The sequence below is a fragment of the Hyla sarda genome, chromosome 9 (genome assembly GCF_029499605.1).
Source record: "Hyla sarda isolate aHylSar1 chromosome 9, aHylSar1.hap1, whole genome shotgun sequence".
Classification (NCBI taxonomy): Eukaryota; Metazoa; Chordata; class Amphibia; order Anura; family Hylidae; genus Hyla; species Hyla sarda.
The window spans coordinates 18,728,011-18,754,936 of NC_079197.1; the positions used below are offsets into that span (position 1 = coordinate 18,728,011).

The 26,926-nt window shown below is 44.6% G+C and overlaps 1 protein-coding gene and 2 long non-coding RNA genes across 4 annotated transcripts; 2 read left to right on the forward strand and 1 right to left on the reverse strand.

Moving 5' to 3' along the window:
- On the reverse strand, positions 1–8,008 carry ZDHHC12 (zinc finger DHHC-type palmitoyltransferase 12). 2 transcript variants are annotated; one of them, XM_056538634.1, is made up of 5 exons: positions 7,825–8,008; positions 6,195–6,331; positions 6,009–6,101; positions 2,978–3,141; positions 1–756 (listed from the first exon to the last, which is right to left on the reverse strand). In XM_056538634.1, exons 1-5 carry the CDS (start codon positions 7,919–7,921, stop codon positions 441–443), a joined length of 807 nt encoding a protein of 268 aa, XP_056394609.1. In that variant the 5' UTR covers positions 7,922–8,008; the 3' UTR covers positions 1–440. The 2 variants fall into 2 exon arrangements, with proteins under 2 accessions (XP_056394609.1, XP_056394608.1); XM_056538633.1 differs by having other exon boundaries at positions 2–756; positions 2,978–3,144.
- Positions 8,009–15,914: 7,906 nt separating this feature from the next.
- Positions 15,915–17,021, forward strand: LOC130290681 (uncharacterized). The gene is made up of 4 exons (XR_008847663.1): positions 15,915–16,119; positions 16,365–16,437; positions 16,530–16,588; positions 16,680–17,021. It is a non-coding gene; the product is annotated as an uncharacterized LOC130290681 (long non-coding RNA).
- Positions 17,022–21,837: 4,816 nt separating this feature from the next.
- Positions 21,838–22,789, forward strand: LOC130291602 (uncharacterized). The gene is made up of 4 exons (XR_008847978.1): positions 21,838–21,917; positions 22,163–22,235; positions 22,328–22,386; positions 22,475–22,789. It is a non-coding gene; the product is annotated as an uncharacterized LOC130291602 (long non-coding RNA).
- The last annotated feature ends 4,137 nt before the right edge of the window (positions 22,790–26,926 follow it).

The following is a 26,926-nucleotide window of genomic DNA, read 5'->3' on the forward strand; positions in this document are numbered from 1 at the left end:
TTAATAGAAGTCATTTACAAATCTGTTTAACTTTCTGGAGCCAGTTGAAATATAAAGTTTTTTCATGGAATACCCCTTTTAAGACTGTCATCCCGGACTTTTCCAGGCAACCAGAGACCTTGGAAAGCTGAACTAATATTTTTACGCAGACTAAAGTAATCAACAGCCGAGCTGCGAGGTTTACTCATATCTGTGTACTCACACAGGTCAGTAGGAGCGGTGTACACAACACGGTAGATTTCTGTAAATACCAGTGTAGGTCTCCATATATATTCTGGTCTTTACCGTCATGTGGAGGGATCAATGGTCCAGACTGACGCTGTTCCTATAGATATGTCCTGAGAGGCAACATGGCCAATACTGCTTGTGACCATTGCTGTGATGTAGAGATCACCCAATCCTTCCCTTTCTGTAGGGGATAAGTCTGTTTTGTTCCCCTCTCATACGGTATTATAAGTGTCTCTGGAATAGACCCGTTCCCAGGCCACGTTACCGCACGTACAGAAGAAGCCCCACAAGTTCCGGAGGACGCCCCTGTCGAAGGGGTTAGCGTCAGAGTCGCAGTCCTTCAGGTAGGAGATGCGATGGTAGGACATGAACTCCCACGTGGTGACATTACAGGAGATGAGGTAGAGGTGGCTGACCAGCAGCAGAATCACCACCGTCGTGACGAACCCGATCACCATGGAGGCCGCCAGCAAGAAGATGTTAGTGCGCAGCCACTCGCTCCAGGTCCCTGCAGAGTAAAATCCAGACCTGTACAAAGAAAACTCATACTGTACAATGCAGATGTGAAAGGGTGCCTACAGAATCCAGTGTTTCCCAACCAGGGTGCCTCCAGCTGTTGCAAAACTACAAAGGTTGTCTGGGCATGCTGGGAGTTGTAGTTTTGCAACAGCTGTAGCCACCCTGGTTTAATCACATCTACTCCTTATCTCGTGTACTCAAGTGGGGTTTATTATTTACAAACATGAGCCCGACTTTTTTTTTTCTCTGGTTTCCATGCGACACAATTTGCAACCAAAAAAAAACAAAACCCTCCATTTTACAAGGAAAAAAATAGAAAAAAAGGGCGTGGTCCCGGGAGAAAGTGGGCGTGGTCCAAACAGTTTAGAAAAATCCCAACATTTATTAAGGTTTCCACAGAAAATGTGGTGAATTTGAGCTGAGGAAAACCTGACAGATCAGAGCATGTGTAGAAAAAAAAAATAATAATAAAAACGTAGGGAAAAGTGCAAAATGTAGGGAAACCTTAGTAAATACCTGCTGGAAATCAAAACCCACAAAGAAAACTACACTTCCCCCCCACACACACTATGCATAGGCTTCCTCTTATTTGCACAAATTTATGAAGCAATGTGAGTAACATAATACATTTTGCGCAACTGCTGGAAAAACCACACACTTGTGCAGCAGGTTTAGCACTGCGCATAAAAGAAATGTGCTGATAAGAGTAATACATTACACTCAATAGCTTGGTATGCAGACAGCGCCCACTAGTGGTGGCTGCAGCAGGTCACCTACTTCTAAATGTAGGTCTCTGCAGGGAATTTGGAGTTTAGCATCCTGCCATAAAGAGATTAACCGCTACAGAATCTGCTCAGCTCCTCCTGCTCTATAACATGGTACCTGCAGATTGTACTGTTCTGTATATATCATCTGCTCAGCTCCTCCTGCTCTATAACATGTTACCTGCAGATTGTACTGTATTGTATATATCATCTGCTCAGCTCCTCCTGCTCTATAACATGATACCTGTAGATTGTACTGTATTGTGTATATATCATCTGCTCAGCTCCTCCTGCTCTATAACATGATACCCGCAGATTGTATTGTATTGTATTGTATAAATCATCTGCTCAGCTCCTCCTGCTCTATAACATGTTACCTGCAGATTGTACTGTATTGTGTATATCATCTGCTCAGCTCCTCCTGCTCTATAACATGATACCTGTAGATTGTACTGTATTGTATATATATGATCTGCTCAGCTCCTCCTGCTCTATAACATGTTACCTGCAGATTGTACTGTATTGTGTATATCATCTGCTCAGCTCCTCCTGCTCTATCACATGATACCCGCAGATTGTACTGTATTGTATATATATCATCTGCTCAGCTCCTCCTGCTCTATAACATGATACCTGCAGATTGTACTGTATTGTATATATCATCTGCTCAGCTCCTCCTGCTCTATAACATGTTACCTGCAGATTGTACTGTATTATATATCATCTGCTCAGCTCCTCCTGCTCTATAACATGATACCTGCAGATTGTACTGTATTGTATATATCATCTGCTCAGCTCCTCCTGCTCTATAACATAATACCTGCAGATTGTACTGTATTGTATAAATCATCTGCTCAGCTCCTCCTGCTCTATAACATATCTGCAGATTGTACTGTATTGTATATATATCATCTGCTCAGCTCCTCCTGCTCTATAACATGATACCTGCAGATTGTACTGTATTGTATATATCATCTGCTCAGCTCCTCCTGCTCTATAACATGTTACCTGCAGATTGTACTGTATTGTATATATCATCTGTTCAGCTCCTCCTGCTCTATAACATGTTACCTGCAGATTGTACTGTATTGTATATATCATCTGTTCAGCTCCTCCTGCTCTATAACATGTTACCTGCAGATTGTACTGTATTGTGTATATCATCTGCTCATGTATACATACATTTCTGCGGAATCTGTAGGCGCTATATAAATAAAATTATTATCATTTCTTATCCTGTCCTGAGTTATATCCTCCCTACTCTCCTGGTGGAGTCACTGTATGTATATTCTTGTTCCTGAGTTAGATCCCATATTATACATTTGCTACTTGATGGTCTGTCAGGGTGGAGCTGTGACAATTAGAGGGGAGAGCCGCACTGGGCTGTTGTGGCCTTTTCTCCATTAACACCACAGGGTGACCTCCACGTCTATGTTACATACAAGATGTTGTATGAATGTTCTCACCAAGCAATGCGGATGGCCCAGAGCAGCACTACCAGCTGAAGAGCCAGGTACAGGATGAAGACGCGATGGTTCTTCTCTCCCACACAGTTCTCAATCCAGGGGCAGTGGTGATCGTATCTCCGCACACAGCGCCGGCAGGATTTGCAGTGCCGAGCCCTCATTGGCTGCTATGGGATAAAATGGCATTAACGAGATTAGACATCCTACGAGAGGGGCTCTGAGGTATAAATACATGATAAATCTGTAGAGAAAAGAAAGGACTGACGGACGGCGCCTCGTGTATTTACCCTCAATAGATCGGGTGGTGGGTGGGGGGGGCAACCCCACGGGGCTCATAGATGGCCGCTCACCTTGAGATCTATGCAAAAAAGCATATCACCCACGATATAATCGGGGTACTGTAGTGCAAGTCGCTGCTATGCCGATAGGTTGCAGGAGGAAACAAGTCGTCCTGGGAGTCAATATTAGAAGTAGAGCAGGAAAAAACCCTCAGGTATGGCGCTGCAGACTCTTGTAGACAGATGAGGCGGATGCCAAAGGTAATAGGAAAGTCCTCAGCAGGACATTTTATAAAAAAAAAAAAACTATAAAATGGACAAGATTACGCGTTTTGGGAGGATCCCTCCCTTCCTCAGATCAGGATCCTGATCTGAGGAAGGGAGGGATCCTCCCGAAACGTGTAATCTTGTCCATTTTATTGTTTTTTTAATAAAATGTCCTGCTGAGGACTTTCCTATTACCTTTGGCATCCGCCTCATCTGTCTACTAGAGTCTGCGGCGCCATACCTGAGGATTTTTTCCTGCTCTACTTCTAATAAATACATGATAGGCTGTCTGGGCATGCAAGGAGTTGTAGTTTTGCAACAGCTGGAGGCACCCTGGTTGGGTAACACTGATCTATCATCTCTCCCTTATACCGACTCTGGGCTGATAGCTGCTACTAACACTAATACACTGTAACAACTACTCAAGTGTGTAAGGACTAGGCCAAGAGCAGGGCTTCAGTCTCTTTTAAGGGGTACTTGGGTGGAAAAAATTAAAAAATTAAAATCAACTGGTGCCAGAAAGTTAAAAAGATTTGTAAATTACTTCTATTTAAAAAATATTATCCTTCCAGTACTTATCAGCTGCTGTATGTTCCACAGGTAGTTCTTTTATTTTCTGTTTGACCACAGTGCTCTCTGCTGACACTTCTGTCCATTTTAGGAACTGTCCAGAGCCGGATAGGTTTGCTATGGGGATTTGCTCCTGCTCTGGACAGTTCCTGACAGGGACAGAGGTGTCAGCAGAGAGCACTGTGGTCAGACTGGAAAGAACTACATAACTTCCTGTGGAGCATACAGCAGCTGAAAAGTACTGGAAGGATTAAGATTTTTTAATAGAAGCAATTCACAAATCTGTTTAACTTTCTGGCACCAGTTGACTTAAAAAAGTAAAATAAATAAAAGTTTTCCAGCGGAGTACCCCTTTAAGAATTTTTTATTTGGAAATACGAAAAGGTGGCGTTTTGAATTATTATTGAAGGAGGATGAAGGGGGGGGGGTATATTTTACAATTTTTTTTTTTTTTTTTTAAACACTTTATAATTATTTGATTTCCTATAATCCATTAGATCTATGTAATGGATTAGCATTATACAGATCTATCAGATAGGCACTCTATTGCTACAGCCTGCCTGAAGCTGTATCAATTGCAGACTCACCAAGGTCTAGTACGGGCTCTAGTACCCTGATCAGCCCCCCAGCGATGACATTGCGGATTGGCCGATCAGGTCACCAAGTATGCGCACAATAACTGTTTCAATTCTGCAGCATTTAAAGGGGTACTCCGGCGGAAAACTTTATTTATTTATTTATTTTTTTTTGGTGCCAGAAAGTTACAATACAGGAATTTAGGTGCACTACTGTGGTAGATGTAAACAATGACATTGGCTAATCCCTCAACACTGATGTTAAAATTGAGACATTCGCCAGTATATCCTTATATAAAGGACATACCTGAGCCCGCACACCAACGCCAAGGTTTCCCAAATGGCGCGGGACCCAACACTAACCTACCTGTGCTTGATAAGCAAAACAGGGGCCAGTGGGCAATTACGGCAGCATTAGGCCAACTCAGACTACAAGCCCCACCTGAGTTGGCTGATATGTTGCCGGCCTCACAGGTGAACCTTAATGCTGCCTTAATAGTGATCAAGGTGCATTACATATGGAGTTTACACACCTCCAAGTATAAGATTTAAACAACAACAAAGACGTGGTCTCAAATGGCTGGAGGTGCTCAACCCCAAATGCAGTTGTGCATTTATACTGGGGGAGCAGATCCTGCCCTTGTAGTCTGTTGCTAAGCACCTCCTGCCATTTGAGACCACGTCTTTGTTGCTGCCAGATTTGTAAATATCTTCTATTAAAAAATCTTAATCCTTCAAGTACTTATTAGCTGCTGAATACTACAGAGGAAATTCTTTTCTTTTTGGAACACAGAGCTCTCTGCTGACATCACGAGCACAGTGCTCTCTGCTGACATCGCTGTCCATTTTAAGAACTGTCCAGAGTAGGAGAAAATCCCCATTGCATACAAATGCAGCACTGGACAGTTCCTAAGACAGACAGAGATGTCAGCAGAGAGCACTGTGCTCGTGATGTCAGCAGAGAGCTCTGTGTTCCAAAAAGAAAAGAATTTCCTCTGTAGTATTCAGCAACTAAGTACTGGACGGATTAAGATTTTTTTTTTTTTATAGAAGTAATTTACACATCTGTTTAACTTTCTGGCACCAGGTGATAGAAAAAAAAAAAAAAGTTTTCCACCGGGGTACCCCTTTAAACAGTTAAATGACAGACATTATGGTGGTCTCTGAAGGTCTGTCATTACCAGCAGGTGTCAGCTGCAGATATGGCGCAGGCACGGGTCAAATTCTCTAAATTTATGTCACGGAAGGTGTTTATAGAAAAGACTGACAAAAACCAAGGCGTCAGGACGACCTGGCGTCTGGGATTTGTGGAGTCCTGACAGAAAACTCCCTACTACACACCTTCAGCAGACAGTAGCCGCAGCGCCTCATCCGCACTGCGCCGGGGTTCAGTGATGTCACCTCCTGCTGCTCATTCGTTGGGAGAGGTAGGTACTGGAGAGAAAAACAACGACGTTACAATCCTGTGGATCAGCGCGGGGCCACATTTTAATCGGTGGCACCACAATATACGTGAAGGCATTTCACCTTATCATCACAGTCGGTAAGCACGAAGCCCGGGTCCATGAGCGACACGCCATAATACAGCGCCGTGGAGCAGGTGACCATCAACACAAAGACCAGGGGCCGCGGCTGGATCCAAACATCCTCCCGGGAATAAAGATCTGAAAGAGAGAAGAAAGGGTTAAAATTACTAAGCAAAATACTAATTATACCATATATGGACAAAAGTAATAGGCCCCGCCCACATGACTCCTCCAGGAGCTTAATCCATAAATCAGTGATCTCCAAACTGCAGCCCTTTAGATGTTGCAAAACTACAACTCCCAGCATGCCCGGACAGCCGTTGGCTGTCCGGGCATGCTGGGAGTTGTAGTTTGGCAATAAATTACTTTATCACAGAGGTTTATCCTTAAAGGGGTACTCCACTGGAAAACATTGTTTCTAAATCAACTGGTGCCAGAAAGTTAAACAGATTAGTAAATTACTTCTATTAAAAAAAAAAAAATCTTAATCCTTCCAGTACTTATCAGCTGCTGAATGATCCACCGGAAGTTCTTTTCTTTTTTATTTTCCTTTCTGTCTGACCACAGTGCTCTCTGCTGACACCTCTGTCCATGTCAGGACCTGTCCAGAGTAGGAGCAAATGAGGAGCTCTGGACAGTTCCTGACATGGACAGAGGTGTCAGCAGAGAGCACAGTGGTCAGACAGAAAGGAAAGTCAAAAAGAAAATAACTTCCTCTGGAGCATACAACAGCCGATAAGTACTGGAAGGATTAAGATTTTTTTTTAATAGAAGTCATTTACAAATCTGTATAACTTACTGGCACCAGTTGATTTAAAAAAAAAAAAAAAAAAAAGAATGTTTTCCAGTGGAGTACCCCTTTAAGCTGTGTTCACACGTTGCGGTACCGTGACTAGTTATCGTTTACTCTTTTGCGGTAAAAGTGTGCACATTTTACCCCAATTTACGTCACTAGCATAATCGCAGTAAAATGCACAATTTCTACCGCAACAGCGCCACATCTGTCTTCAGGTTGCATGCGGTATTACAACTCGGCTCCATTCACACGCTGCGGCTTATTAACTGTACCGCAACTAATTACCTACCGCATGTGTTCTTTTGGCCATGCCTTACCGCAAAATGGCTGCGTTTACCACTCAGTATAGTGCCTCATCTTCACCTCGATTTTGGCAGAAAACGCAGACGGTTACTATTTGCCGTATCGCTAATTAGCCGCAATATGTGAACACTGCCCAAAGGGACTGAGCTGCAATACCACACACAACCTGAGGTAAGGCGTGGCGCTGTTTTTTGGCGGACAATGTTACCAGTTTCCGATGAGGGTTATAGTGACGAACTTTTGCATCCGTATTAACCCTTAGTGCACCGGTTCCATGGCGATGCCACATATGCATCAATATTACAAGTGTGAGACCCCGATCGATCCGCATAGCGCCCCCCACTGGACCAGCAGTAAATACCCAGACAGATCTACTATTGCAATGTCATATAATGGCGACCATACGGCAAAGCATACATATACATAAGGCTGTGTAAGTCACCCAGTGATGGCAGCCATATTGGCCCCAGCTTTCCCACATACTGATAGGACTAGACAGCCAGTATACAGGCACACGGTGGGGGACACTTGCCCGTGTCATGCAGCAGCAGCACCAGGGACACCCCGCACGTCAGCAGAGTGTGCACCGTCCGTATCCCGCACCCGGAGCCCCACACGCTGTGGAACATGACGTCTCTAAGACCCCGGGCATCCGCCGCGCTCCGCCAGCCCGAAGGCCGGAGAAACCAACCCGGAAGCCACGAGCAGGCTGCGGAACACGGAAGCATGTTACCATGGTAACAGCCCTGGATTGGACGGCAATCTGCGGAATTTGATTGGTTAGCAGCAGCCGGAAAATCTATCGCTGGCCAATAGCTGCTGGTTATAGCGTCCTGTAGAGGGCAGTGTGTTATCGTGCTGTCTGTGGGTGCTGAGTATTTCCTTGTTCCCAAATAATATTCAACATTTATGTATAAAAAACAGATTTTCCGCTGAGGAATAAGAGGAGAAAAGGTTTATTAGTCACAGTCATCTATAAGACATCGCGCGAATAAGAAACCAACTTCAGAGAATACTGGACGAATAAGAAACTAACTTCAGCCTCGTATTTCCTTCCCCATAAGTTTACTATAGTTCTCCCCAACAAAGCCAGAAACAATACCAATGTCAACCATAATACCCCCCATAACAGGGCCAGACACAATACACAGAGCAAACCATAATACCCCCCATAACAGGGCCAGACACAATACACAGAGCAAACCATAATACCCCCCATAACAGGGCCAGACACAATACACAGAGCAAACCATAATACCCCCCATAACAGGGCCAGACACAATACACAGAGCAAACCATAATACCCCCCATAACAGGGCCAGACACAATACACAGAGCAAACCATAATACCCCCCATAACAGGGCCAGACACAATACCCCATAACAGAGCCAACCATAATACCCCCCATAACAGAGCAAACCATAATACCCCCCATAACAGGGCCAGACACAATACCCCATAACAGAGCAAACCATAATACCCCCCATAACAGGGCCAGACACAATACCCCATAACAGAGCAAACCATAATACCCCCCATAACAGGGCCAGACACAATACACAGAGCAAACCATAATACCCCCCATAACAGGGCCAGACACAATACACAGAGCAAACCATAATACCCCCCATAACAGGGCCAGACACAATACCCCATAACAGAGCAAACCATAATACCCCCCATAACAGGGCCAGACACAATACACAGAGCAAACCATAATACCCCCCCATAACAGGGCCAGACACAATACCCCATAACAGAGCCAACCATAATACCCCCCATAACAGGGCCAGACACAATACACAGAGCAAACCATAAAACCCCCCCATAACAGGGCCAGACACACTACTCCCATAACAGAGCCAACCATAATACCCCCCATAACAGAGCAAACCATAATACCCCCCATAACAGGGCCAGACACACTACATAACAGAGCAAACCATAATACCCCCCATAACAGGGCCAGACACACTACTCCCATAACAGAGCCAACCATAATACACCCATAACAGGGCCAGACACACTACTCCCATAACAGAGCCAACCATAATACACCCATAACAGGGCCAGACACACTACACCATAACAGAGCAAACCATAATACCCCCCATAACAGGGCCAGACACAATACCCCATAACAGAGCAAACCATAATACCCCCCATAACAGGGCCAGACACAATACACAGAGCAAACCATAATACCCCCCCCCCCCCATAACAGGACCAGACACAATACCAATGTCAACCATAATACCCCCCATAACAGAGCCAGACACAATACCCCCATAACAGAGCAAACCATAATACCCCCCCCCCCCCATAACAGGGCCAGACACAATACACAGAGCAAACCATAATACCCCCCCATAACAGGGCCAGACACACTACTCCCATAACAGAGCCAACCATAATACCCCCATAACAGGGCCAGACACGCTACACCATAACAGAGCAAACCATAATACCCCCACTAATAGGGCCAGACACACTACACCATAACAGAGCCAACCATAATACCCCCCATAACAGAGCAAACCATAATACCCCCATAACAGGGCCAGACACACTACACCATAACAGAGCAAACCATAATACCCCCCATAACAGGGCCAGACACACTACACCATAACAGAGCAAACCATAATACCCCCATAACAGGGCCAGACACAATACACCATAACAGAGCCAACCATAATACCCCCCATAACAGGGCCAGACACAAAACCCCATAACAGAGCCAACCATAATACCCCCATAACAGGGCCAGACACACTACACCATAACAGAGCCAACCATAATACCCCCCATAACAGGGCCAGACACAAAACCCCATAACAGAGCCAACCATAATACCCCCCATAACAGGGCCAGACACACTACACCATAACAGAGCCAACCATAATACCCCCCATAACAGAACCAACCATAATACCCCCATAACAGGGCCAGACACAATACCCCATAACAGAGCAAACCATAATACCCCCCATAACGGGGCCAGACACACTACACCATAACAGGGCAAACCATAATACCCCCTATAACAGGGCCAGACACAATACCTCCCATAACAGAGCAAACCATAATACCCCCCATAACAGGGCGAGACAAAATACCCCATAACAGAGCAAACCATAATACCCCCCATAACAGGGCCAGACACAATACCCCATAACAGAGAAAACCATAATACCCCCCATAACAGGGCCAGACACAATACCCCATAACATAGCAAACCATAATACCCCCCATAACAGGGCCAGACACAATACCCCATAACAGAGCAAACCATAATACACCCCGTAACAGGGCCAGACACAATACCCCATAACAGAACCAACCATAATACCCCCCATAACAGGGCCAGACACAAAACCCCATAACAGAGCCAACCATAATACCCCCCATAACAGGGCCAGGCACAATACCACATAACAGAGCCAACCATAATACCCCCCCCCCCATAACAGGGCCAGACACAATACCCCATAGCAGAGCAAACCATAATACCCCCCATAACAGGGCCAGACACACTACCCCCATAACAGAGCCAATCATAATACCCTCCATAACAGGGCCAGGCACAATACCCCCCATAACAGGGCCAGACACAATACCCCATAACAGAGCCATTCATAATACCCCCCATAACAGGGCCAGACACAATACCCCATAACAGAGCCAACCATAATACACCCCCATAACAGAGCCAGCCACAATACCCCCATAACAGAGCCAGCCACAATACCCCCATAACAGAGCCAGCCATAATACACCCCCATAACAGGGCCAACACAATACCCCCATAACAGAGCCAGACACAATACCCCATGACAGAGCCAGCCAAAATACACCCCCATAACAGAGCCAGCCACAATACCCTATAACAGAGCCAGACACAATACCCCCATAACAGAGTAAGCCACAATACTCCATAACAGAGCCAACCATAATACACCGCCATAACAGAGCCAGACACAATACCCCATAACAGAGCCAGCCACAATACCCCCATAACAGAGTCAGCCCCAATACCCCCATAACAGAGCCAGCCACAATACCCCATAACAGAGCCAACCATAATACCCCCCCCCCCCCCATAACAGGGCCAGTCACAATATCCCCCATAACAGAGCCAGCCACAATACCCCCCATAACAGAGCCAGCCACAATACCCCCCATAACAGAGCCAGCCACAATACCCCCCATAACAGTGCCAGACACAATACCCCTTAACAGAGCCAACCGTTAATACCCCCCATAACAGTGCCAGACACAATACCCCTTAACAGAGCCAACCGCTAATACCCCCCATAACAGGGCCAGACTTACTACCCCCATAACGGAGCCAGCCACAATACCCCCCCCCCCCCCCCATCACAGGGCCAGACACAATCCCCTTATTATAAAGCCAGAAACAATGAACCACATAACAGAACAATACACAATAACCCCCATAGAGCCAGACATAATTAACAGCTCAACATTTTAACCATACTGACATAATGAAGTTAATGGTGGAGATTTATCAATCAGCCTGAAACCCTAATTTTCAGTTTTTTCCCATAACAACCAATCACAGCTCAACTTTCATTTCTTAACAAACTCTTGTAAAGTGAAAGTTGAGCTGTGATTGGTTGTTATGGGAAAAAACTGAAAATTAGGGTTTCAGGCTGATTGATAAATATGAACCAATATGTCATTTTATAGTAGAGCTGATACATTTGTTGTGAATCTAGGAGCCAGACAAATATGTTATTACCCCCATTTCTCCCTGTGTCACAGTCATTAGTGTCCCCTCATCTCTCCCTGTGTCACAGTCATTAGTGTCCCCTCATCTCTTCCTGTGTCACAGTCATTAGTGTCCCCTCATCTGTCCCTGTGTCACAGTCATTAGTGTCCCCTCGTCTCTCCCTGTATCACAGTCATTAATGTCCCCCTCATCTCTCCCTGTGTCACAGTCATTAGTGTCCCCTCGTCTCTCCCTGTGTCACAGTCATTGGTGTCCCCTCATCTGTCCCTGTGTCACAGTCATTAGTGTCCCCTCGTCTCTCCCTGTGTCACAGTCATTAATGTCCCCCTCATCTCTCCCTGTGTCACAGTCATTAGTGTCCCCTCGTCTCTCCCTGTGTCACAGTCATTAGTGTCCCCTCATCTCTCCCTGTGTCACAGTCATTAGTGTCCCCTCATCTCGCCCTGTGTCACAGTCATTAGTGTCCCCTCATCTCTCCCTGTGTATCAGTCATTAGTGTCCCCCTCATCTATCCCTGTGTATCAGTCATTAGTGTCCCCTCATCTCTCCCTGTGTCACAGTCATTAGTGTCCCCTCGTCTCTCCCTGTGTCACAGTCATTAGTGTCCCCTCATCTCTCCCTGTGTCACAGTCATTAGTGTCCCCTCATCTCTCCCTGTGTCACAGTCATTAGTGTCCCCTCATCTCTCCCTGTGTCAGTTATTAGTGTCCCCTCATCACTCCCTGTGTCACAGTCATTAGTGTCCCCTCATCTCTCCCTGTGTCACAGTCATTAGTGTCCCCTCATCTCTCCCTGTGTCACAGTCATTAGTGTCCCCTCATCTCTCCCTGTGTCACAGTCATTAGTGTCCCCTCATCTCTCCCTGTGTCACAGTCATTAGTGTCCCCTCATCTCTCCCTGTGTCACAGTCATTAGTGTCCCCTCATCTCTCCCTGTGTCACAGTCATTAGTGTCCCCTCATCTCTCCATGTGTCACAGTCATTAGTGTCCCCTCATCTCTTCCTGTGTCACAGTCATTAGTGTCCCCTCATCTGTCCCTGTGTCACAGTCATTAGTGTCCCCTCGTCTCTCCCTGTATCACAGTCATTAATGTCCCCCTCATCTCTCCCTGTGTCACAGTCATTAGTGTCCCCTCGTCTCTCCCTGTGTCACAGTCATTGGTGTCCCCTCATCTGTCCCTGTGTCACAGTCATTAGTGTCCCCTCGTCTCTCCCTGTGTCACAGTCATTAATGTCCCCCTCATCTCTCCCTGTGTCACAGTCATTAGTGTCCCCTCGTCTCTCCCTGTGTCACAGTCATTAGTGTCCCCTCATCTCTCCATGTGTCACAGTCATTAGTGTCCCCTCATCTCTTCCTGTGTCACAGTCATTAGTGTCCCCTCATCTGTCCCTGTGTCACAGTCATTAGTGTCCCCTCGTCTCTCCCTGTATCACAGTCATTAATGTCCCCCTCATCTCTCCCTGTGTCACAGTCATTAGTGTCCCCTCGTCTCTCCCTGTGTCACAGTCATTGGTGTCCCCTCATCTGTCCCTGTGTCACAGTCATTAGTGTCCCCTCGTCTCTCCCTGTGTCACAGTCATTAATGTCCCCCTCATCTCTCCCTGTGTCACAGTCATTAGTGTCCCCTCGTCTCTCCCTGTGTCACAGTCATTAGTGTCCCCTCATCTCTCCATGTGTCACAGTCATTAGTGTCCCCTCATCTCGCCCTGTGTCACAGTCATTAGTGTCCCCTCATCTCTCCCTGTGTATCAGTCATTAGTGTCCCCCTCATCTATCCCTGTGTATCAGTCATTAGTGTCCCCTCATCTCTCCCTGTGTCACAGTCATTAGTGTCCCCTCATCTCTCCCTGTGTCACAGTCATTAGTGTCCCCTCATCTCTCCCTGTGTCACAGTCATTAGTGTCCCCTCATCTCTCCCTGTGTCAGTTATTAGTGTCCCCTCATCACTCCCTGTGTGACAGTCATTAGTGTCCCCTCATCTCTCCCTGTGTCACAGTCATTAGTGTCCCCTCATCTCTCCCTGTGTCACAGTCATTAGTGTCCCCTCATCTCTCCCTGTGTCACAGTCATTAGTGTCCCCTCATCTCTCCCTGTGTCACAGTCATTAGTGACGCCCTCATCTGATGTTCAGCAGCGAATGACTTTGGTCGGTGCTCCAGTGTTACAGGAGCATTGAATGTCACATGACCACAGCAGCCAATCAGCAGCCTCGATGGTCATGTTTTATATTTCTGAGTACAGAGGTGATCGCAGAGGAAGCTGATTGGCTGCGGTGGTCACCTGACATCCATTGTTCATGTATCACAGGAGAGCTGACCGCAGGCAGAACGTTCGATAGACAATCTTAACTGGAAAGGGCCTATGGTTGTCCGGGCATGCTGGGAGTTGTAGTTTTGCAACAAGTCTACAGTTTAGAGACTACATTCCTTTTTGTAGAAGGGTCTCATTGCGTTCTAACTAAAGGGTCATTTCCTTCTAACAGTCAAAGTTCAGAGCTCCAAATCCCCTGCATGTCCCTGCAGCCACCACTAGAGGGAGCCGAGTTACTTACTACATAATGGGGCAGATTTACCAGAGGCACACGCGACTTACTCCACATATATTACTTGTTTTTTTTATGCTTTTTTAGATACTTTTGTTCGAAGTTTGATAAGGGGGTGTGTCCTCACTAAAAGGGGCGTGGTCTGTCAGGGAAGGGGCTGTTTCTTGCATGTGATTTAGTGCATCAAAATATTTTACCGCACAATTTTGGTTAAAACTAAACCGACTAATAAGAGGCCTAAACATACTATGGACAGCTTAATAATGTGTCAGATTTATCCCAGTAACTCTGGATGATAAATTTGGCGCATCTTTATACTGTCTGGTCTAAGTCTACAATGTCTTTGAATTATATAGGATTAGGCCGAGTTCACACAGCGGAAAAATTGGCCACGTGTTTTGTTTTTCATGCTGATTTTTGTCTGTAAGAGGTACAAATCTGTTATCTTCTTTTCTCCATTGGCTCCACTTCTAATTATGGGAACAAATACTAAAGGAAAATACTGAAGCCGCATTCCACAGTGTGAATCCAGCCTTAGTAAATCTGTCCCAATGTGTCTTTATTCAGCTCAGTATATTACGGTATACAGTAAGTCCCCCCAGTGGTGTCCAGCATGTTACCATTATAGTCTATGGACAGTATATATATATATATATATATCACATGATGGTCGGGGGTATATAATGTGTCTTTATTCAGCTCAGTATATTACGGTATACAGTAAGTCCCCCCAGTGGTGTCCAGCATGTTACCATTATAGTCAATGGACAGTAAATAATATATATCACATGATGGTCGGGGGTATATAATGTGTCTTTATTCAGCTCAGTATATTACAGTATACAGTAAGTCCCCCCCAGTGGTGTCCAGCATGTTACCATTATAGTCTATGGACAGTATATAATATATATCACATGATGGTCGGGGGTATATAATGTGTCTTTATTCAGCTCAGTATATTACGGTATACAGTAAGTCCCCCCCAGTGGTGTCCAGTATGTTACCATTATAGTCTATGGACAGTATATAATATATATCACATGACGGTCGGGGTATATAATGTGTCTTTATTCAGCTCAGTATATTACGGTATACAGTAAGTCCCCCCCCAGTGGTGTCCAGCATGTTACCATTATAGTCTATGGACAGTATATAATATATATCACATGATGGTAGAGGGTATATAATGTGTCTTTATTCAGCTCAGTATATTACGGTATACAGTAAGTCCCCCCCAGTGGTGTCCAGCATGTTACCATTATAGTCTATGGACAGTATATAATATATATCACATGATGGTCGGGGGTATATAATGTGTCTTTATTCAGCTCAGTATATTACGGTATACAGTAAGTCCCCCCCAGTGGTGTCCAGCATGTTACCATTATAGTCTATGGACAGTATAAAATATAGGTCACATGACCAGGGTACACAAGGCGGTGATGTCACAGATGGCGGCGGTTGCACTAAGGTTCCATCCGCTGTCTGAGTCTTTGAGGGTTTGTGAAGGAGCGAGACAAGATGTCTGGTAAGTGTTGTCCTTATTATTTTATCTCTGGGGGTTTTATTTGATGTAAAATATCTGGATTTTGACCTTATCATCCGAGGGGGCGTGGTTTAGCGATAAGGGGGCGGGGCAGGGATACAATATAGTGTAAATGTGTGTCAGTTCCAGGCTGGTGTAGATTCCTGAGGCTGCCGCCCTGGATTTATCAAGGATATGAAATGCTGCTCCTTTATTTTTAACCATTGTTTCTCTGTTATCTGTAATAGATTTCTATTTTGCGTGTGTGGGAGCGTTCAGCGCTATATTGTGGGTGGGCTTTGCCCTGTATAAAATTTTCGGGTAAGTCCCTGCATTACTGCACTAGAGCTATGTGGTCGTGGTCACACAAGCCTTATTGGAATAGCTTCTCACTCTTTGTTTTTCTATTTTAGAAGGAAGAGCGGCCATGCTTGGCTTGGGGACCTGGAGGCTGCCTCCGGCGATGAGCCATGTAATGACAACTTAGAATGGAGCCGGCAGGTTGGGGTTTTGGTCACCATGTAATATAGAGCAGCGGATTCATGTTCTTCTTGTTTTTTTAGTGGCCTATTACGAGGAGTACGACTTCTCATCTACTGTCCTGGTCATGGAGGAAGAGTGAGAGGAGGACACCATAAAAAGGAGTAATCCAGGAGAGCCTAGAAAGACCATAGGCCTATATGAGATAATGGAAATATATCTATATCTATACATCTATATATGTGTGTGCGCTTTTTGTCCAACATTTTTACCTCACATTCTTTAGTAGAAATCCTGGAATAAGATGATGTAATGGGAAGAACACGTCCTCACACAGTTCTGTAGGTGGAAAAATTAAAAACTTATAGTTGTCCGAATAAATGTGAGTTTATTTTATAAAAAGAGTTTTTAATATTTTAGAAGTAGTAAGACAAATATTACCAAAGAACAATTGATCCCACAAAAAAGGCGAGATAGACAATTGTCCTGGTCCTTAAAGGGGTACTCCGGTGGAATACAATAAAAATAAATAAAAAATGAATTGGTGACAGAAAGTTAAACAGATTTGTAAATTTAAAAATCTTAATCCTTCCAGTACTTATCAGCTGCTGTATGGTTCAGAGGAAATTCTTTTCTTTTTGAATTTATTTTCTGTCTGACCACAGTGCTCTCTGCTGGAGAAAGAGCTTTGCAATGGGGATTTGCTCCTAGTCTGGACAGTTCTTAAAATGGACAGAGGTGTCAGCAGACAGCACTGTGCTCAGACAGAAAAGAAATTCAAAAAGAAAAGAACTTCCTCTTGAGCATACAGCAGCTGATAAGTACTGGAAGGATTAAGATTTTTAAGTGGAATTCATTTACAAACCTGTTTAACTTTCTGGCACCAGTTACTTAAAAAAATGAATAGTTTTCCACTGGAGTACCCCTTTAAAGGAGTATCCTCTCCAAAAACAACATCTGCAAAGTGCAAATATATATGTTGCTGAGGCCAGATAAAATTAGAAAAAGCTTCCTATACTTACCTAACCCCGTCCCCCTACAGCTTCTGTTCAGAACCATCTGGTCCTGCGGTCTTCTGTCTTTTTCCTGCTTCCAAGACGAGCGCTGGGTGCAAGACCTGCCGGCACAGCCAATCACTGGTCCAGAGGGGACACCACTGTGGCCTTTGATTGGTTGAACCAGCAGGTCCTTATGAAGTGCCCATTTCATAAGTAGGAAAAAGACAGAAGATCGCAGGACCGGATGGAGCTAAACCAGAATACCCCATTATGAACCTGTCATGATTTTTATGCTGCCTGAACCACAAGTCATTAGGTGGTCCCTGGCAGTTTCCTCCCACCCCACCAGACTTAAAGGGGTACTCCACTGCCCCAGCATCCGGAATATTTAGTTCCGAACGCTGGGTGGGGGCTGCGGGGGTCGTGTCGTCATGGCCACGCCCCCTTGTGACGTCACACCATGACCCCCTCAATGCAAGTCTATGTGAGGGGCGTGACAGCTGCCACGCCCCTTCCCATAGACTTGCATTGAGGGGACGTGGTGTGACATCACAGCCATGATATCACAACCCCTGCAGCCCGCAACCAGCGTTCGGAACTAAATGTTCCGGACGCTGGGGCAGTGGAGTATCCCTTTAATAGATCTCTCCTTGTTTGGATACAGGATTTTGAGATCTGGATTGGCCATAATGCAGCCCTTTGCTTATGGGTCAGAACAATTGTATGAATAGTCTGTCAACTGGTCAGATCAGGGACGTACAGTAGTTAAAGGACCCCTATAGTATTAAAGGGAACATATCACTAAGTTTTACTCTATATAATATGTGGCAACACGTAATAGAGGTTTATATTATTTCCTACCATGCCTACAGTGGGGATCAAAGGTTTGGGCACCCCAGGTAAAAATTTGTACGGTATTAATGTACATAAAGAAGCCAAGGAAAGATGGAAAAATCTCCAAAAGGCATCAAATTACAGATTAGACATTCTTATAATATGTCAACAAAAGTTAGATTTTATTTCCATCATTTACACTTTCAAAATAACAGAAAACAAAAAAATGGCGTCTGCAAAAGTTTGGGCACCCTGCAGAATTTATAGCATGCACTGCCCCCTTTGCAAAGCTGAGACCTGCCAGTGTCATGGATTGTTCTCAATCATCTGGTAAGACCAGGTGATGTCCATCTCAATGGTTTTAAATGCCCAGACTCATCTGACCTTGCCCCAACAATCAGCACCATGGGTTCTTCTAAGCAGTTGTCTAGAAATCTGAAAATAGTTGACGCTCACAAAGCTGGAAAAGGCTATAAGAAGATAGCAAAACATTTTCAGATGTCAATATCCTCTGTTCGGAATGTAATTAAGAAATGGCAGTCATCAGGAACAGTGGAAGTTAAAGCAAGATCTGGAAGACCAAGAAAAATATCAGACAGAACAGCTTGCAGGATTGTGAGAAAAACAATTCAAAACCCACGTTTGACTGCACAATCCCTCCAGAAAGATCTGGCAGACACTGGAGTTGTGGTCCACTATTCCACTATAAAGAGATACTTGTACAAATATGGTCTTAATGGAAGAGTCATCAGAAGAAAACCTCTTCTACGTCCTCACCACAAAAATCAGCATTTGAACTTTGCAAAATGAACTTATAGACAAACCTGATGCATTTTGGAAAAAAGTTCTGTGGACCGATGAGGTTAAAATTGAACTTTTTGGCCGGAATGAACAAAGGTACATTTGGAGAAGAAGGGGAACAGAATTTAGTGAAAAGAACCTCTATCCAACTGTTAAGCATGGGGGGTGGATCAATCATGCTTTGGGGTTGTATTGCAGCCAGTGGCACAGGGAACATCTCACGAGTAGAAGGAAAAATGGATTCAATAAAATTTCAGCAAATTTTGGATGCTAACTTGATGCCATCTGTGAAAAAGCTGAAGATAAAGAGAGGATGGCTTCTACAAATGGATAATGATTCTAAACACACCTCATAATCCACAGGGAATTACATCAAGAGGCGTAAACTGAAGGTTTTGCCATGGCCTTCACAATCTCCTGACCTCAACATAATTGAAAATCTATGGATAGACCTTAAAAGAGCAGTGCGTGACAGACAGCCCAGAAATCTCAAAGAACTGGAAGACTTTTGTAAGGAAGAATGGGCAAAGATACCTCAAACAAGAATTGAAACACTCTTGGCTGGCTACAAAAAGCGTTTACAAGCTGTGATACTTGCCAAAGGGGGCAGTACAAGATATTAACTCTGCAGGGTGCCCAAACTTTTGCAGACGCCATTTTTTTGTCTTCTGTTATTTTGAAAGTGTAAATGATGGAAATAAAATCTAACTTTTGTTGACATATTATAAGAATGTCTAATCTGAAATTTGATGGCCAGCATGTTACCATTATAGTCTATGTACTGTATATAATATATATCACATGATGGTCGGGGGTATATAATGTGTCTTTCTTCAGCTCAGTATATTACGGTATACAGTAAGTCCCCCCCAGTGGTTTCCAGCATGTTACCATTATAGTCTATGGACAGTATAAAATATAGGTCACATGATGGTCGGGGTATATAATGTGTCTTTATTCAGCTCAGTATATTATGGTATACAGTAAGTCCCGCCCAGTGGTGTCCAGCATGTTACCATTATAGTCTATGGACAGTATATATATATGTCACATGATGGTCGGGGGTATATAATGTGTCTTTATTCAGCTCAGTATATTACGGTATACAGTAAGTCCCCCCCAGTGGTGTCCAGCATGTTACCATTATAGTCTATGGACAGTATATAATATATATCACATGATGGTCGGGGGTATATAATGTGTCTTTATTCAGCTCAGTATATTACGGTATACAGTAAGTCCCCCCCAGTGGTGTCCAGCATGTTACCATTATAGTCTATGGACAGTATATATATATATCACATGATGGTCGGGGGTATATAATGTGTCTTTATTCAGCTCAGTATATTACGGTATACAGTAAGTCCCCCCCAGTGGTGGCCAGCATGTTACCATTATAGTCTATGGACAGTATATATATATATCACATGATGGTCGGGGGTATATAATGTGTCTTTATTCAGCTCAGTATATTACGGTATACAGTAAGTCCCCCCCAGTGGTGTCCAGCATGTTACCATTATAGTCTATGGACAGTATAAAATATATATCACATGATGGTCGGGGGTATATAATGTGTCTTTATTCAGCTCAGTATATTACGGTATACAGTAAGTCCCCCCCAGTGGTGTCCAGCATGTTACCATTATAGTCTATGGACAGTATATATATATATATATATATATATATATATATATCACATGATGGTCGGGGGTATATAATGTGTCTTTATTCAGCTCAGTATATTACGGTATATACAGTAAGTCCCCCCCAGTGGTGTCCAGCATGTTACCATTATAGTCTATGGACAGTATATATATATATATCACATGATGGTCGGGGGTATATAATGTGTCTTTATTCAGCTCAGTATATTACGGTATACAGTAAGTCCCCCCCAGTGGTGTCCAGCATGTTACCATTATAGTCTATGGACAGTATATAATATATATCACATGATGGTCGGGGGTATATAATGTGTCTTTATTCAGCTCAGTATATTACGGTATACAGTAAGTCCCCCCCAGTGGTGTCCAGCATGTTACCATTATAGTCTATGGACAGTATATAATATATATCACATGATGGTCGGGGGTATATAATGTGTCTTTATTCAGCTCAGTATATTACAGTATACAGTAAGTCCCCCCAGTGGTGTCCAGCATGTTACCATTATAGTCTATGGACAGTATATAATATATCACATGATGGTCGGGGGTATATAATGTGTCTTTATTCAGCTCAGTATATTATGGTATACAGTAAGTCCCCCAGTGGTGTCCAGCATGTTACCACTATAGTCTATGGACAGTATATAATATATATCACATGATGGTCGGGGGTATATAATGTGTCTTTATTCAGCTCAGTATATTACGGTATACAGTAAGTCCCCCCAGTGGTGTCCAGCATGTTACCATTATAGTCTATGGACAGTATATAATATATATCACATGATGGTCGGGGTATATAATGTGTCTTTATTCAGCTCAGTATATTACGGTATACAGTAAGTCCCCCCCAGTGGTGTCCAGCATGTTACCATTATAGTCTATGGACAGTATAAAATATATGTCACATGACCAGGGTACACAAGGCGGTGATGTCACAGATGGCGGCGGTTGCACTAAGGTTCCATCCGCTGTCTGAGTCTTTGAGGGTTTGTGAAGGAGCGAGACAAGATGTCTGGTAAGTGTTGTCCTTATTATTTTATCTCTGGGGGTTTTATTTGATGTAAAATATCTGGATTTTGACCTTATCATCCGAGGGGGCGTGGTTTAGCGATAAGGGGGCGGGGCAGGGATAAAATATAGTGTAAATGTGTGTCAGTTCCAGGCTGGTGTAGATTCCTGAGGCTGCCGCCCTGGATTTATCAAGGATATGAAATGCTGCTCCTTTATTTTTAACCATTGTTTCTCTGTTATCTGTAATAGATTTCTATTTTGCGTGTGTGGGAGCGTTCAGCGCTATATTGTGGGTGGGCTTTGCCCTGTATAAAATTTTCGGGTAAGTCCCTGCATTACTGCACTAGAGCTATGTGGTCGTGGTCACACAAGCCTTATTGGAATAGCTTCTCACTCTTTGTTTTTCTATTTTAGAAGGAAGAGCGGCCATGCTTGGCTTGGGGACCTGGAGGCTGCCTCCGGCGATGAGCCATGTAATGACAACTTAGAATGGAGCCGGCAGGTTGGGGTTTTGGTCACCATGTAATATAGAGCAGCGGATTCATGTTCTTGTTTTTTTAGTGGCCTATTACGAGGAGTACGACTTCTCATCTACTGTCCTGGTCATGGAGGAAGAGTGAGAGGAGGACACCAGAAAAAGGAGTAATCCAGGAGAGCCTAGAAAGACCATAGGCCTATATGAGATAATGGAAATATATCTATATCTATACATCTATATATGTGTCTGCGCTTTTTGTCCAACATTTTTACCTCACATTCTTTAGTAGAAATCCTGGAATAAGATGATGTAATGGGAAGAACACGTCCTCACACAGTTCTGTAGGTGTATATAAATATGTTGCTAGGGCCGGATAAAATTAGAAAAAGCTGCCGATACTTACCTACCCCCTGTCCCCCTAAAGCTTCTGTTCAGAACCATCTGGTCCTGCAGTCTTCTGTCTTTTTCCTGCTTCCAAGATGAGCGCTGGGTACAAGACCTGCCGGCACAGCCAATCACTGGTCCAGAGGGGACACCACTGTGGCCTTTGATTGGTTGAACCAGCAGGTCCTTATGAAGTGCCCATTTCATAGGCAGGAAAAAGACAGAAGATCGCAGGACCGGATGGAGCCAAACAGGAGTTGTGGGGACTGGGGCTAGATAAGTAAAGGGCTTTTATTTTTATTATTTTAACCTGGCCCCAATAACATAAACACCAGAATGCCCCATTATGAACCAGTCATGATTTTTATGCTGCCTGAACCACAAGTTATTGGGCGGTCCCTGGCAGCTTCCTCCCACCCCACCAGACTTAAAGGGGTACTCCACTGCCCCAGCATCCGGAACATTTAGTTCCGAACGCTGGGTGGGGGCTGCGAGGGTCGTGATGTCATGATCATGCCCCCTCATGACGTCACACCATGACCCCCCTCAATGCAAGTCTATGGGAGGGGCGTGAAGGCTGCCAGGCCCCTTCCCATAGACTTGCATTGAGGGGACGTGGCGTGACATCACAAGGGCCATGACATCACAACCCCTGCAGACCGCACCCAGCGTTCGGAACTAAAATGTTCCGGACGCTGGGGCAGGGGAGTATCCCTTTAATAGATCTCTCCTTGTTTTTGTACAGGGGTAAAAGTCATGACAGGTTCCCTTTAAGATCTGGATTGGCCATAATGCAGCCCTTTGCTTATGGGTCAGAACAATTGTATGAATAGTCTGTCAACTGGTCAGATCAGGGACGTACGGTAGATAAAGGACCCCTATAGTATTAAAGGGAACATATCACTAAGTTTTATTTTATATAATATGTGGCAACACATGTCCTACCATGCCTAGATGTCCGCTGGAGAAAACCACTGTGGTGTCCCAGCACCAGTAGCTGTCCTGTGGCTTTGGACTGTCTCGGGCAGCTTGGTAGCACAAAGGTGTTGGGTCCACCAAAGTACTTACTGTTCTATTAATCATGATTGTATTCTATTGCAAAGTAATATATTTTTCTACATCAATTATAGTCTTGTTATATGTATATATGTTTTTATGTGTTACTGTACCCTTAAATGAGAGCAGTGAACCCCATGTGTCCCAGCCTACCAATGGGAACCCCTAAAGTCTCCCCTATGTAGTGTAGTGGGGGGGAGGAGTTTCTCAGTTTAAGTCTGAGCCACAGTTCGGTTCAGGTGTCTTGTGCTGTGTGCTCGGAGGAGAGGCCTAGCTCAAAGTAAAGGGGTACTCCGGTCCTGAGGCATCTTATCCGCTATCCAAAGTATAGGGGATAAGATGTCTCACCGCGGGGGTCCCGTCGCCACCCACCTGTTTGAGCTGCACGCCACGGTGCCAGTTCACAAACAGCCGGGTGGCGACCACGGGGCCGGAGTATCGTGACGTCACCCTCCGCCCCCGCTATGCAAGTCTATGGGAGGGGGCGTGACGGCCGTCACGCCCCCTCCCATAGACTTGCATAGCGGGGGCGGAGGGTGACGTCACGATACTCCGGCCCCGTGGCTGTTTGTGAGCTGGCACCGCGGCGTGCAGCTTGAACAGGTGGGTGGCGAATACAATATTGCAGGGGTCCCCAGCGGCGGGACCCCCGCGGTGAGACATCTTATCCCCTTCTTTGCATGGTAACAAAGAGAGATAGTAATATGTCGTGTTTAACTATTTTATTGTAGACTGTACAGTTTTCACATCTTCTATGTCTCCTGTAATCCAGGGCCCCTGATATTCCGGCCCCTCGGTCACCAAGCACAGGACATCTCAGAAGCGGCGTCACTATTCCTTCGCCGCCAGGCCGGGCTCCATCCCAGTTCAGACTGGGTGTCCTCACAGAGGTGAGATTGTGTTCTGTATGGTCTCGACGTCCGCCTGCTTCCCCACATCTTAGGCTTTGGACATGTCTGCAAGGAGAAATTCATCATTCTCCGGTGGAAAACATTTATTTTTTTTTAAATCATCTGATGCCAGAATGTAAAACAGATCTGTAAATGACTTCTATTAAAAATCTTTACCCTTCCAGTACTTTTTAGTGGCTGTTTGCTACAGAGGAAATTGTTTTCTTTTTGAATTTTCTTTTATGTGTTGTCCACAGTGCTCTCTGCTGACACCTCTGTCCGTGTCAGGAACTGTCCAGAGCAGCATAGGTTTGCTATGGGGATTTTCTCCTGCTCTGGACAGTTCCTGATACGGGCATCAGGTGTCAGCAGAGAGCACTGTGGACAAGACAAAAAAGAAATTCAAAAAGAAAAGAATTTCCTCTGTAGCATACAGCTGCTAAAAAGTACTGGAAGGGTAATGATTTTTTAATAGAAGTCATTTGCAAATCTGTACCAGAGTACCCCTTTAAGGTGTTAATTTACAAATCTGTATAATTTTTGGTCACCAGTTTCTCCTCCAAAGTACCCCTTTAAGAACTGCAGCTTGGTCCAGGTTTCTCAACCCCTTGCTTGCCTTGAATGGCCGGACAGCTAAAGGTTGGGGAATATTGCTCTAATGCAGTGTTTCCCAATAAGTGTGCCTCTAGCTGTTGAAAAACTACAACTCCCAGCATGCCCGGACAGACAAAGGTTGGGGAATATTGCTCTAATGCAGTGTTTCCCAATAAGTGTGCCTCCAGCTGTTGAAAAACTACAACTTCCAGCATGCCTGGACAGACAAAGGTTGGGGAATATTGCTCTAATTCAGTGTTTCCCAATCAGTGTGCCTCTAGCTGTTGAAAAACTACAACTCCCAGCATGCCTGGACAGACAAAGGTTGGGGAATATTGCTCTAATTCAGTGTTTCCCAGTCAGTGTGCCTCCAGCTGTTGCAAAACTACAACTCCCAGCATGCCCGAACAGCCTTCGGCTGTCCGGCCATGCTGGGAGTCGTAGTTTTGCAACAGCTGGAGGCGCACTGATTGGAAAACAATGATGTATATACACCCACTAGCTATGTCCCTGATGTACTAGCTATGTACCTGTACCAGGAGCGCGGTGTCCACCTCCATTGTTTTCACACGTTTATTAAGGTCGCAGAGAAATCCTAAATGTTCCGCTAAACCCAATCTCAAGTCCGCGCTGTTATGTTCCAGGTAGCTGAAGCCGGTGCTGTTCCCGTTACTGACAAGGGCCTGAAGGACAGAGCAGGAAAGGGTTAATATGCAGAGCATAGAGTCTGATGTTGGATCTGGTGCTTTACACTGCAGCTCTACTCTACTATCGACTGCTAGTTACATACATAAGCCTATAGGGCAACCACTTCTCCTATTCAATACAGTATACGCATAGTGTGCGCCCTCAGCTGCTGCAGAACTTCATTATACACACCTCAACAGCTACAGAATATCATAATATATCCCTCAGCTGCTACAGAACTTCATTATACATACCTCAGCAGCTACAGAATATCATAACACCCCTCAGCTGCTGCAGAACATCATTATACATACCTCAACAGCTACAGAATATCATAATATATCCCTCAGCTGCTGCAGAACTTCATTATACATACCTCAACAGCTACAGAATATCATAACACCCCTCAGCTGCTGCCGAACATCATTATACACACCTCAACAGCTACAGAATATCATAATATATACCTCAGCTGCTGCAGAACTTCATTATACATACCTCAGCAGCTACATAATATCATAATATATCCCTCAGCTGCTGCAGAACTTCATTATACACACCTCAACTTCTACAGAATATCATACTACACCGCTCAGCTGCTGCAGAACATCACTATACACACACCTCAGCTGCTGCAGAATCTCATAACACCCACCTGAATTGCTGCAAAACATTATAATACACTGCTCAAAAAAATAAAGGGAACACTTAAACAACGCAATGTAACTCCAAGTCAATGACACTTCTGTGAAATCCCACTGTACACTCAGGAAGAACACTGATTGACAATCAATTTCACATGGAACAGACAACAGGTGGAAATTATAGGCAATTAACAAGACGTCCCCAATAAAGGAGTGGTTCTGCAGGTGGTGACCAAAGACCACTTCTCAGTTCCTATGCTTCCTGGCTGATGTTTTGGTC

Bases quoted from the DNA above. Each gene is read 5' to 3' on its own strand.
- ZDHHC12 (XM_056538633.1), bottom strand. From the start codon at position 7,921: ATGTTCCACAGCGTGTGGGGCTCCGGGTGCGGGATACGGACGGTGCAC. The intron at 6,102-6,194 runs GTGAAATGCCTT...TTTTCTCTCCAG, and splicing joins TTACCGACTGTGATGATAAG to TACCTACCTCTCCCAACGAA. The intron at 757-2,977 runs GTGAGAACATTC...TTCTTTGTACAG, and splicing joins TGGGCCATCCGCATTGCTTG to GTCTGGATTTTACTCTGCAG.